Source organism: Anas platyrhynchos, chromosome 8 (genome assembly GCF_047663525.1).
Source record: "Anas platyrhynchos isolate ZD024472 breed Pekin duck chromosome 8, IASCAAS_PekinDuck_T2T, whole genome shotgun sequence".
Classification (NCBI taxonomy): Eukaryota; Metazoa; Chordata; class Aves; order Anseriformes; family Anatidae; genus Anas; species Anas platyrhynchos.
The window spans coordinates 22,414,884-22,427,803 of NC_092594.1; the positions used below are offsets into that span (position 1 = coordinate 22,414,884).

Here is a 12,920-nt window from a genome sequence, read left to right on the forward strand (position 1 = left end):
AATTATAAAGCTGATGCTGAGGATTTGGCTCTACTGTGTATCAGGCTGCATGAAGCTGTCTTTCAAAGCCGGCTTCGTACTTTGCACTCCTGTGGCTGGAGCAACAGCAGAGGCAGGAAGCGTTACAGCTCCCATGAAAACACTGAAGTGCAGAAGTACAGAGTGAAAGCTCAGACCCTCTCCACTTCAACCCCGCAGCAGGCCCAGCATCATAAGGGGGCAGCTGTCTGCCCCAAGAGCTATCACATGCTGTAAGGAATGGCTTTAAATCCTTAAGAGACCTTAATGGGAATGCATTACTGACAGTAACTTCAGCACTTTCAATTCTCTTTCATTGTGTGCGATGTATGCAGCTTATTGGCTTGGTGTCTGGGAACATGTCACATTCAAATATGCAAATATTTTACCAGTAATGTGTTGCAGACCGAACTCTGCGGTTCAGTATATTTTAGGAAGATGGCTACAACTCGCGTAGAACTGGAAAACTGCACACAGTGTTTCTGCAAAGAGGAGAGCTAAGGATGCCAAAGAAAACCAACATGGAAGAGTACATGGACAATAAGTTAACATCTCCTCAGAACCACACAGCCTGGTGACATTTGTAATACACATTACCAAAGTGCATCGTAGCCCCCATCTGTGGTCAATCCCATGGATAGCAGCAGTCTCAGAGTTGCCAGTTACCCCATCAGCTTGCACAGAGAGGGGCTCTGGTCAACACCCAGGGTTCAAACTGTGCTGACAACCTGTGTGAAGGGCACACGAGGTGCACTAATGAGCCACATCCTCCAGCAAAAGTTGTCCCCGCCACCCTTGGCAGAGTAGACTTGCAGGAGCCCCTACACTTGTGCTGGAGGCCCATCGCTAGAGCCGAGCATCACTCCGCTTTAGCTCAAAATGCCCAACCAGAAGAGGATCTTCACGGGGATGGAGTAGTGGTCCTGCTTTCAGTAGCAAAAAAAAACAAAAAACAAAAAAAAAAAAAAAAAACAAACAAAAAAAACAAACAAACAAAAAAAAAAACACTAATAGCCACTGAGATACTGGCAGTTTTTCAGCACCTTCCCACAGCCATACCCCACTCCAAGGGGCATGAGGGTGCCCCAGAGCTGCACCAGGGAGGATGCCACAGAGGGGTGTAACCCATTCCCTGTGGGAGGTGGGCTCACCTGGGTACATTGTGTGCTATGGCAGGGCAATGCCAGGACAGAAGAAGCCCGAGGGACAATGAGCTGGACAGCCAGCCCCAGAGCAGGAGGAAGGCAGCAAACAGAAAGCCTCTCATTTGACTTCATTGCTCCTCAATTTGGGGCTTCAGCTGAACTAACTTTTGTGCCCTCTGCAGTCAGTGAAAGCAAATGAAACCTGTGCACTTGGCGGCCTCATGCTCCCTGACATAATGCAATCCCATTCAAGTGCTTCAGGAGCATGGAGTCACTGCACCTCTCCTTTGGAAAAACATGGAGAAGCTTGGCACAAATCTGCAGTCACCAAAGAACAGGTTGCACATGTTTGTCAAGAGGCAACAAGAGAAGTTCAACAATAGATCACGAGGGGATGTGTGATTTAAACCCCTCTGACCCCCTTGGGCTTTGAGTCTGACCCACAGCAACGGCCCAACATGGACTCGCAGTAGGCAGAGCTGAAGCTCACAAATCAGGTTTAAAAGCAATGCAACTGACACAGGAAAACCTAACCACTGGTTGTATTGCACAAACTCAATTATGTTCTACAACGTAATTGAGGGGTAAAGCCCATCCACCCTGCCAGTAGTAAAGAAAGCGTATGAAGAGCACATTTTGTTAAAGCCATCCTATTTCTTCTAACAAAACTGTTGATCATCAAGGCATGGCAAGGCAATCAAGTAACACCATCAGTCTCTTTCAACATAGAAATTGTTTTGCCATTTGCAAACTCAAAAACATATGTTCCCAATTTTTTCCTCTGCTGTATGCATCTCCTTCAAACCCAAGCTCACAGAATATGCCAGAAATCAAAGCATTGATTAGAAAATATGCACTAACTGGCATCTGAGGGCTTTCACCATCTGAAGGGTTCCTCCTGGCATTCCTTAGGCCACATTCAAAATCCATTAACTAAATAAAGAACCTGCTCCTTTTCCAGGAATCCAGCTTGTCCAGACCCTCACAGACTGAGCTGAATCCGCTCTAGCAAGAATTCCAAGCAGCCTCCAACACATACACAGACACACAGTGTCAAGCATGAGCCAGGACACTGCAGAAGCTCACACCTCAAGTCGACACAGCACCCTGCAAGCAGCCCCGAGGCTGCTAAGGAGCGGGCACAGCAGGACAAAGACAGCCACAGCCACAGCACGTGGCTCCGACCCAACAAAAATTCTCTCTGCTCACAACTGGTTCAGAGACGTTCAAGCACAGCCTATCCCAGCAGGCTGGATCCAGCCCCATCGCCCCGAGCTTCTCCTCCTACAGCTAGCCCAGCTCTGTGGCACCAGGCAGCGCATTCAGGGGGAGCACAGGGATGTGATCCAAAGGATGGTAAAGAAGCACGCAGAGCATGGAGTGCCTGAGCAGCCTCTCAGGTGTTTTCTTCTTCCTTCTCCTAGACAGCCACTGCCACAAACAGGATTGGCTTGGCCTCCATGTGAGATTTCACATGGAAACACAATGTGCTGCAACTCTGGAGAAATGAAGTCTAAGTGGAGGAAGGAGACGGAGCAGAAGAACAGACTGGTAAGCTGGATGGCTACGAAATTAGCTCTTGTACTGTCATTCCCTGTTACAAGTGCCTTCCTCAGCTGCCTCAGGCAGGCAGAGAAGACTGCTTCAACAGATGCTCCTTCCACCCTGCCTTTTAAAAGAATTGTACCATAGCTGCTGCCTGGGTCATTCATAGGATCACAAAACAGTTTGGATTGGAAGGGACCTTAAGGATCACCTGGTTCCAACCCCTGTGCCATGAGGGTTGCCCACTACATCAGGCTGCCCAGGGCCCCATCCACCCTGGCCTCAAAAAACCTCCAGGGATGGGGGCATCCATGGCTTCTGTGAGCAGCCTGTGACAGTGCCTCACTGCTCTCTGAGTGAAGAATTTCCTCCTAACATCTCATCTAAATCTCCCCTCTCTTACTTTAAAGCCATTCCCCCTTGCCCTGTCGCTTCAGCTCAGGACAGGGTGAAACACTGTGCCAGCCACTTGTTACATGGGGCAAGTCTTTGCTGTTCTTTACCCATACCATCTCAACCGCTCTCTGGCCTGGGTCTGCACTGTGTAACGCCTACCTCAAGATCAACCAGTTAAGGGTGAGGAATCACAGGGCAGCCGCCTCAAGCAGGAAGGCACGGGTAAGTCTCTGTGCAAACAGCAGCAGCCTAAACGTTGACCATAGCTTCACAGGGTCACTCAACAGACGTGCTGCTCCCTATCTTTGTGTTTTGCGATACATGCCTACACATCTACACTGATGTTAGCAAAGACAGCAACAAGTGGCTTCTGAACAGGCTCTGCCTGCTGTGAGTGACGGCAGCCACGTGTCAACTTCCTGCTCTGCCCAACTCGCAGGACCCTCCAGAAGAGCCCTTCTTTCGCCGTTGGCTGCTCTTTGGCAAGCATTGGAGTTGTATGCGACACAAAGAAAAGCCCACTAGAGCTGGAAGTGAACGAGTCTTCAAGCGCACGCAGGGATAGTAGCGAGGGTAAAGATTTTAAGACAAACAAAAAGCTTTCACAACAAAAATTACTGTATTCAGGAGTGAATTTTAAAGCCCACACAGTTACCTGGTTGCACACAGAATGGTTGAGGTGTAAGGGCACTTACAGGGATGTCTGCGTGAGAAACAGGAATGTATGAGGTATTTGTCTCGAGTAAGCATCCTCTACATAAATTCAAGGAGCTACAGAGAACAGGCACGCACTGCTAAACAGCAAGGCTCATTTGCACAACTACATCAGTCATAATTATTGGGACATTGTAACATTGGGATGCGTTACTAATGAGCTACAGAGCTTTTCACTTATTGCCACCACTTGGAGCCAGGGATAGCAAAGCAAAACAGAACAAGTAACTTCTGTGCAAGTTCAGTATGCAACAATGTCAGATGCAACATGAAAAATAATTCATAATGCAATGCAGAAGAGAATGAAATCCTTTATATCTTTCAGCAAAAATAGAGATAAAAAACCCTTCCCTTCAAAAAAAAAAAAAAAAGATTCAAGAATTGAGGGTAAAACTTGCTGATGTGCATACACAGACTTTAGGTGGTAGAAAAACAGAATTTAAAGTGATGTTTTCTCATTGGTCTTTGGATGATGGCACCATATTTCAGCTGTCTCAGATTCAGGAGCTTCTGGCACTGGCAATCTACATAATTAGCTACTTCTAGAGGGACCCAGATAAATCCCTCCAGAAGATGAAGAAAACATCCATACAGTTATATACAAATGATTTTATAGATACCACAGCAACTCCATCAGGGACAACAATCAGGTTTCAATGGGAGAAGGTTTTCTACCATTGATTTCTATACATTCGGGCTTTGCTTAAAAATGTTAACAGCCACCCATCAACCCGAAGGTTGACACAAGGGGGAGGAGAGCGCCCAAGGGTGAGGCTAGGCAGCAGGTGAGACTCTCAGAAGCTTGCTGCAGGAGGCCAGCAGGGTTGGAGGATGCTGCTTGCCCCAAGACGTGGAGCTACGCCGTGCTGGCTGAGGCCAGACAGATCGCAGGGAAGGCACAGAAGCAGCTCCAGCTGGGCAGGGGCAGAGGCTACGGCCAGAGTAGTTTGCTCTCCATCACTCACACACATCTTCCTCAGGGCAGAAGGGAAGCCATGAAGGAAAGCCAGTGCTCCTCTGTTTTTACCCACAGCCTCTCATCTCCCTCTGTTGCCCATCTGATCTAACTGCTAAAATTTTTGTATCACAAAGTATGAAATATTTTAATACCTCTAATGGCCTGGTTTTAATGTCTTCTTTTTCTCCTCTAGGGGAAAAAATATTTCTTCTTTGTAACTTCTAAAAAAAACCATCAAATGTACAAAAAACAAAGCTCTCGGGACCTTCCTATGGCCTTCTGAACTTCTCCCAAGTTAGGATGTAGTCCAGCAACTTAACCTTTTTTACAACTATGACACTGAAAGTCCGCTAAATAGAGGAGACTACAGGTTATGAAGTTAAACACAGTTATGAGCCCTTATTCCATTTTAGTCAGAGCTCTGCTCTCAGAAAAGCAAAGCGGGACCAAGGGAAAAAAAACAAAAGTTTTATTTCTAGCTCTCCTGTACGTTCATTGTGTCGCCCTAAGTGGATAACTTCAGTTCAATACTCTGAACAAAGCAGCATGTTTTCCTGTTTGTCACATAGGCAATACATTGCCTGTCCCATTTGTAAGAAGGGACAAGAGATGCTCATGTCAGACATCCATAGACATTAGGAGTATTAAATGGCATTAACACCACCCTGTGCACTTAGAAGCCCAGAGCCTACATAACCACATAGCTACACTACTGTAAGAACAGTTAAATTCCCTGAGAGGAAGTTGTGGGGAGCTGGGGGTCAGCCTCTTCTCACAGACAGCTTTAGAACAAGAGGGAAGGGCCTCAAGCTGTGCTAGGGGAGGTTTAGGTTGGAAATTAAGAGAAATTTCTTCTCAGAAAGAGTAGTCAGGCATTGAATGGGTTGCCCAGGGAGCTGTGGGAGTCACTGTCCCTGAAGGTGTTCAATGCAAGGTTGGATGTGGTGTTTAAGGACATGGTTTTGTGGGTGACGTTGGTAGTAGGGTGATGGTTGGACTAGATGTTCTTGAACGTCTTTTCCAACCTTAAAGGTTCTGTGATTGTATTAAATATTGTTGTGTGCATATTCCTATGCACAAGCTCAGGCACAACAAACTCTGGCAGCTTAGCCCAGGTCTCCAAACACCTTATATTCAGAATGCAACTCAAAAAAGACCTTTCTTCAAGATCACAGGGACGAGTGAAGAGTCAGTTTTCCTCTATATTTGTTCCATGGAAAAAAAAAAAAGTATTTAAATTCTGGCTAACCCATTAGAACAACATTTATAGGAGTGGGTTACCTCAAAACTTAATGATATCACTTAACATTACATATATTAAAAAAAATGGGTAAAGCAACCCTATTCTCTTCATTATACTTGTAATTAAACTGCTGGAGTTTGGTCTTGAAAATAGTCATTCACTCTAGAAGAATGCTTGATTGAATCATGCAGAGTCAAAGTTATTACTGGGATAACTCCATTAGCTTTACAGAAAAATGCTAGGGATGAATGTGTCCTCTTGGGCTTGTTTTCCGTTCCAAAATTCCTTAATGGCATAAAGAAAAAACAGAAAAGCTGGCCACAGATGTTAAATAGAGATGTTCCGAGCCCAGTTCTGTTTCCACAGGATACAATAGGAGTGAGTTAGTAGGAGATCAGGACCCACAACACGCAACTACAAAAGCATTCAGTTATCTTAAGCCTTAGCTCCAATACAGTATTTTCCTGTGCCAACTCTCCTTGATTTGGGAGATATTTTTTTTCATTTTTTTCCCACTGAATACAAGTCTGGCAAGAGATTTCTTTGTCAAGAGCCCTTTTCACTACCTACAAAACTTCCATGACAGTGTTCAGGCATTGAAAAACCACAACAGAAAAATTCCTGTGATCTGCTGGCATATTCTGACACACTCAAGACAAAACCAAAACCAAAAGGCTTTTTCAAAATAGGGATCTCAGCATACCCACAGATGGCTCAGTGGCATCAGCACGTGAAACCCATTACAAGTCTTTTCTGTAGGCCATAATTCTGCACTGTGCCAAAAACCTCAGGTTCAATTCAACAAAATAAACTTGTCAATTATTACTGCTTTACCAAAACACCGCAGTGCTAGCAAAGTACCACAGCAGGGGTCATGACGCTACATTTAAATCTACCATCAAAGGCCACCACAGTGCATAGGCACATCACTATGCAGCATTTTAGTAACAACACATTTGAAAATCCTGCTATATCCTACTGCATAACTCAAATTATTTGTAATCCAGATGTACCTTGTGCAATGTCAAATACTCTTTCAGGACAGATTAATGCATGGTTTTGATGAATATTCTTCTCTTTTCACCAGAAATCTGTCCGTCCTGAGGCTGGTCTGAAAGCACTTGAGCTGTGCCACCAGCAACCAAGCAGTGCCGCAGAGCAACTGCCCCGGCCCTGAACAGGGAATGGGGTGTAACATCAGTGATGAGACCAAAGGAGTTACATTTGTAATTACCCATCAACAAACAGTGTGTCTGGATCAGGACAGCCTTGTACAAACCAGCTCTATGAAGCTCAGGTTCAGCTGCATGTTGTGCTCCTCCTAGCGTCCCATTCACCTCTGGGACACGCTACCTCACAGAAACATCAAGAAAGCTTGTCTGCGGGACAGCTGTGTACAAAGCTTTTTTCTGAAGAAGCAAAAAGAAATCACCCAATTGTGCAAATAAGCAGACAACTTGGGGGGAAAAAAAAGAAATCTCATGCTCATCAGTTTAGTTGAGCTGCCATCAGACAGAACAACACTAGGTAAGTGAATTGGACGCTGACATACATGCCAAGCAACTTCAGTTTTAAATTTTTATTTTATATTTTTTAATTAATTTACTTCCTCTAGGTTCATAGAAGGTGGTAAGGAAGTGTTCACAACACTATTTCCTTCTTTTTCGTTTGTAGAATCTAGATTTGGTCATCAGTAGATGTAAAATACCAGATTATCAGCAGCTATGTCCATAAAGTTCAAGACACCAGCCCATGCTGTGTCCTACTAACTCTAAGAAAGACATACAGAAATAATTTTCAGAAGTCAAGATAAAGTCAAGTTTAAACTTAAGCACCTTTCAAACCACGTTAAGACCTAACAAGCCACCCGTGACAGTGAGAAGCATGGCTCCCTGGCTGCGTGAGGAAGCTGGACTTCCCTAACAGGAGACACCAACGCAGATCGCTGACAAGAACTGTCTCTCTTTGCTCAGCTCCCCGTGGACCAACGTTTCAGCTACTCTGCTGGGTGCAATCTGCTGAGGAAAGGGATCTCCTGGGGAGAGAGAGCAAACAGGGCAGGAGAACAAGGAGCCTGCGAGGGGTAGAGATGTGAAGCAAGGAGAGCAAGTGGCAGCAAGGGATGCAGGGAGCAAGGTCGTGGTGGCACAGGAAAGCGTGGTTACAGGGCTCTGGCTGTAACAGACACAAAGACCCAGAGAGCCAGTGGAAGCAAGGAGGTCAGGGAAGAAAGGAATAAAATGGAGAAACTGACCAAAGGGAAGAGCAAATGAGGAAACAAGCACACGTGGGATGGGGTGGGGGGGGAGAAAGCAGTGATTGAAACAAGGGATTTGAAGCTGACCTTTGATGAAAGCTAAGCACTGGAAGTATCAGTGACACCATGGCTGCAAGTTTTTTTCTACACAAATGCACAAGAGTTGCGAAGAAAGGACCAGGCTAACAGACTCACAAACTAAAATCACATCACACAAGGCCATCTTCTGGCTCTCAGGGTTGGTGCAGATATCCAAGCCCTCTGAAAAAGTGGATTAGCAACCTCATAACGAACCACTTCAGTGAGCAGAAAGGGACGATGTAAAGAGTAAATATAAAGTGATAAAATGTAAACATAAAGATATAAAATCATGGGGAGAAAAAACAAAACCACCCCAACCACCATGGTGGTCTTCTGCCCCATCCCAGGGAGAAAGAGCTCCAGGGAGAACTGCTAGTGTGGCTTTGCAGCAGGGCAGAAATAAGCTCTGGGTGCGACTGCCGCAAATCCTCTCCCCTCTTGCTCACATCTGTGGTATGGCATGCTTTACGTTCCGCACAGGTTTGTCTCATAAAAGAACAAAAACACAGAATTAGAAGAAAAAGATGTGACATCAAAGGTGAAAATAGTAAGATACATAAATGGATGTTTTTCTGATACAACAAAGACAGGCTCTTCTTTAAAGGAGAGAGAACCTATGCAAGCTCATGGCTAACAAAACAGAAAAAAAAATGAAAGTTTTTCCCTAGTTTTCCAAGCAATTCGATTAAGCTATTGGTAACAATGGCAAGCAAATGCTTTGCAGGCAGAAGTGCCCATGGCTGGGGAGAAAAAGAAGGGGCACCCGGTTTTGTTCGAGGACATTCCTGAAAAAAAAAAACGACCTCTAAAGCACCGACCTCGGGAATACCCTGCAGAGTCCCATGGAAACTAGCACCAGAGCGGCTACTTTCAGGGGCCCTTACGCCCCATCCTTCTCCGATTTCCTTTCTTAAGAAAAAGCGGGCGTTTGCGGCGCCGGGTAGCGCGGGCATCACCGGGCTGGGGCATCCTGCTCTGGTTTCAGGGCTGTGGCAAGGAGGGAGGCAGACGGCCGGGGAGAAGCAGAGCAACGGGAACCAGCGACGGTGCGGGGACAAAGGTGGGCCAGCGGGCGCTGGGCGAGGGGCAGGGAGCGGGTGAGGAGGAGACCCCCGGCGGCCGCCCCGCTGCCGACTCCCCGCTCCCCGCTCCGGGTCCCTCCCTCAGCGGGGCCCGGGGCGAGCCCTCACCTGGGTCGTGGAAGGGCACCAGGGCGAAGTTGTACAGCGGCCTCTTGGGTCGCTTCAGCGACGTCTCCAGGATCTTCGACGCCCCTTCGATGACTTGCACCAAGTCGTCGTACATGGAGCCGGTGACATCGAACACGAAGGTCAGGGTGGAGGCTCCCTCGGGAACCGCCTCGGCGCCCGGCTCGGGCTTAGCGCGGGGGCAGAGGGCGAGCAGCAGCAGCAGGAGGGAGCCCGGCCCCGCCGCCCGCGCCCCACCGAGAGCCATGTTCGGCCGGCCGCCCGGCTCCCCTCAGCGCGGAGCGCAGGAAACGCCGCAGCTTTTGTCTGCGCGCCGCCGCAGCCCCGCTCCGCCTTTCTTATCGGGCAGGGCCGGGGCCGGGGCTGGGGCCGGGACCGGGGCAGCGCCGCCCCGAGGGAGAAGGCAGAGCCCCGGCCATGCCGTGGGCTGCGGGAGCTGCCGCGCCGCAGGGAGCCCCGGCTGCGGCGCCGCCCGGCCCCGCCTCCCTCAGCCCAGGGCCCCCGCGCGGGGCGACCGCCGAGGCTGAGGGGCAGGGGCCGCGCCGGCACCTGCCGGGGAGGGGAGCGGAGCCCCGGGGCGCCAAGAACCAGGGTCGCTCAAACTGCGCCGCCGCCGCTGCTCGCCTCCACAAGCGCTACCTGAAAGGTGCGGGCCGAAGCCCCGGTCCCTCCCGGACCGAGTCTGCCCCTGCTCCTGCGAGGTGGTGCTGAGGGAGGACGGAGAAGCTGCAGGCACCGCTTGAGCAGGCAGCGAGGTAAAGCAAGCAAGTGGGCTGCGCGGTGCTTCCCGCCTGCCCTGCAGCCCGCAGGCAGCGTGCTCGATTTAAGGCCAGGTTTTTCAGAGATACTTCGCTGCGTCCCAGCAGGCACATAAATACCTCCTGAAAATCTGACCCTAAGTGCCTGGAATACCTCCTGAAAATCTGATCAGTGCCGCCTGAAAGTGGAGCGGGGCTGAGGTGAGGTGGCCACAGCCCCACTCAGTGCTGGGGTCCCGGCCTTACTGCCCACCGGTGGAGGCCACCGCGCTCCCAGGTGAGCAGCATCACCTGGTTGTAGTTGCAAAGCAGGAGGAAAATCGCATCCTTAGTTTTTGGTGGGATGAGGCAAGCGGGTTCTTGTCAGCTGCGTCTGATGCGGCTGGGGAGGTTGGGCGATGCAGCAGAACCAGCCTCATTAGCAGAATCTGCCTCTATGCATCTTGAAATTGGTGCTACAACTGTGCGCTCAAACCATCATATTGTGACTGGAAAATTAATCACGTCGAAACATTGCTTATCCTAATCAAGTTATAAGCCTGGAATTGAATTATAAAAAACAGATGTTTACATTCTTTCTCCCCTTCAGCACTGATGTCATGAGAAGGAAGCACATAACCAGAGCTGTGCAACACATTCGCCATAAAACCCCAAACCATGGAAAACTTGCCTCATCTGTAACTTTCCTACCAGAAAACTCAGACCAGGTTTGTCAAAATATTCACAAATCTTGTAAGTAGAGACACGTTCGAGCCATAAAGTAGGAATATGTATTTTGAACACCCTGGAGACTGGAAACACTTGGATTTAAAGATTTTGTTTAGTCCTTTGTGAAGATGGATTCCTGTTACATTTTTTCTGACAAAGAAAGCTCTCGTGTTCTTTCTGTCTTAAATTATTTCTCATTTAAATGTAAACAAGCTAGAACAAACCAAGGCAGTGTCCCTGTGAAAAGAATCAACTCTTTGACACATTGTGTCGCTTCTCAAAACAATGTCATTTATTGCAGGTTTTAAGGTACAACATAAACAATAATAAATCTTACTTTGTAACAGTGGGAACTGATATTTGTTTTGGTTGCCTAACACTTTCCACTATAAAATATTCTTGTAGCTTGGAAGCTCTAACACTATTATTCACAGCAGACCTTTGAAATTTGCAGGAAGAAAGCCCTGTAGCAAGAGATTTTTTTTTTTCCCTTCTCCAACAAAATTATTTTCATAGTTTGCCAAAGAATCGTCTATCAATAAAAATCACCATGCTCCTCTGTAGAGCTGCGACCGTGTGCCAGAGCCACAGCTGAGCGGGGGACAGACCCGTGCCCCTGGCACAGCGCGACCCTGCTGCAGCCTGACTGTTGAGCGTGATTGCCCTGTTCCTCCCCCTGCACTTACATCACTCTGGGTGTGAGTAAAGCGTTACCCACCTGGACTGATAGGTGGCTATATAATTGCCATGAGTGGCTGTAAATTGTTAGGAGAAATGGAATAAAGAGTTAAACGATTTAACTCCTTTCTTCCTAGCTTGTCTCAAATATAAAAAGTATACAATTTGTACACTGTGGGGAAAATATACTAGTTCAGAAGACTGGGAAGGAAATAAAGTACATTTCACCCTTTGGGCCTTTGTCTTAATCTGCTTCATTTTGTAATATGCAGCTAAAATATGTTACTGTCTAATGGCTGCTACCAAAGACAGAGTTGCTGGTTTCAATCCAGTTCACAGTAAACAACCGTCCACTTCAAAACTGAAGTTTCCATCTGAAGGAGAACATCAGAATGATTGTTTTTAAAGCTGGTGCTACTCTCTAATTACAGAGGAAACTGCTGATACCAAAACAGATTCTCCTCCTTGGATCCCATGGACCACTCTCAGCAGGCTGCGCCTACGGAGCTCTTTCTCACGACACCTCTTTGCTGGTCAGCAGACTCTGCACGTATACCAGATACTCTGAGCTGTTTTGTCACAGACATTTGACAAAAGTTCCTCTGTATCTCCACGCACATTAAAAAGTTTTACTCCCACTCCTCCTCCAAGTCATCATGCTCCCCCACCCCGTTTTTTTAAATTTTATTTTTGCTTTGTTTGAACTTCATTAATTGTTGTGGAAAAGGAGGGAATCTTTGCTGTTTGTTTTGGGTATGTTGCTTTGGCTATCTATGTAATTAGTATACTTATTGTATAGCAAGAACTCTCCAGTTAATAGAGTGTTTTCTCAGCCAGTCTTTAGTCCTGTCTTTGTATTTTATGTATATTCACACTCCAGTCATGCACACGAGAAGTGTAACTTTGTATTTGTCAAAGACATTCACTACTCCAAAACTGAAAACAATGTTTTAGGTCTCAAATTCTGAGATTTGAAGTATCCTGCAGGCAGAACTTATGCTTCATTTGGGAGGGACATGGTTAAGGTGCCATCCTAGAAGAGGAAAAGGAATTAGCCAGTATGCCAAAGAGCCTGAAACCCAGTAAGGCTGCTGCTAACAGCTCTGCAACAAAAGATAAACAAGGAGCAGAAAAGAGGAAGGACAGACAGGTGAATCTGTGGTTATATGTGGCAAAATCTTCACATTTATATACAAAGAACCTAGCACTAC

At 47.2% G+C, this 12,920-nt stretch overlaps 1 protein-coding gene and 1 long non-coding RNA gene across 5 annotated transcripts in view; one reads left to right on the forward strand and one right to left on the reverse strand.

Moving 5' to 3' along the window:
• The window catches only part of HMCN1 (hemicentin 1), a 194,479-nt gene extending 184,530 nt beyond the window's left edge, over window positions 1-9,949 (reverse strand). For all 4 annotated transcript variants that reach the window (XR_011810836.1, XM_027462404.3, XM_027462405.2 and 1 more), the window contains exon 1: window positions 9,548-9,949. Coding sequence is in view for 3 of the 4 variants with exons in the window: in XM_027462404.3 (XP_027318205.1) it covers window positions 9,548-9,812 (265 nt within the window). In the remaining variant the exon portion in view is untranslated. The remainder of the gene's footprint in view (window positions 1-9,547) is intronic.
• Window positions 9,950-9,998: 49 nt separating this feature from the next.
• Window positions 9,999-12,278, forward strand: LOC106020405 (uncharacterized). Its single transcript, XR_001195894.5, has 3 exons — window positions 9,999-10,320; window positions 10,913-11,030; window positions 12,141-12,278. It is a non-coding gene; the product is annotated as an uncharacterized lncRNA (long non-coding RNA).
• The last annotated feature ends 642 nt before the right edge of the window (window positions 12,279-12,920 follow it).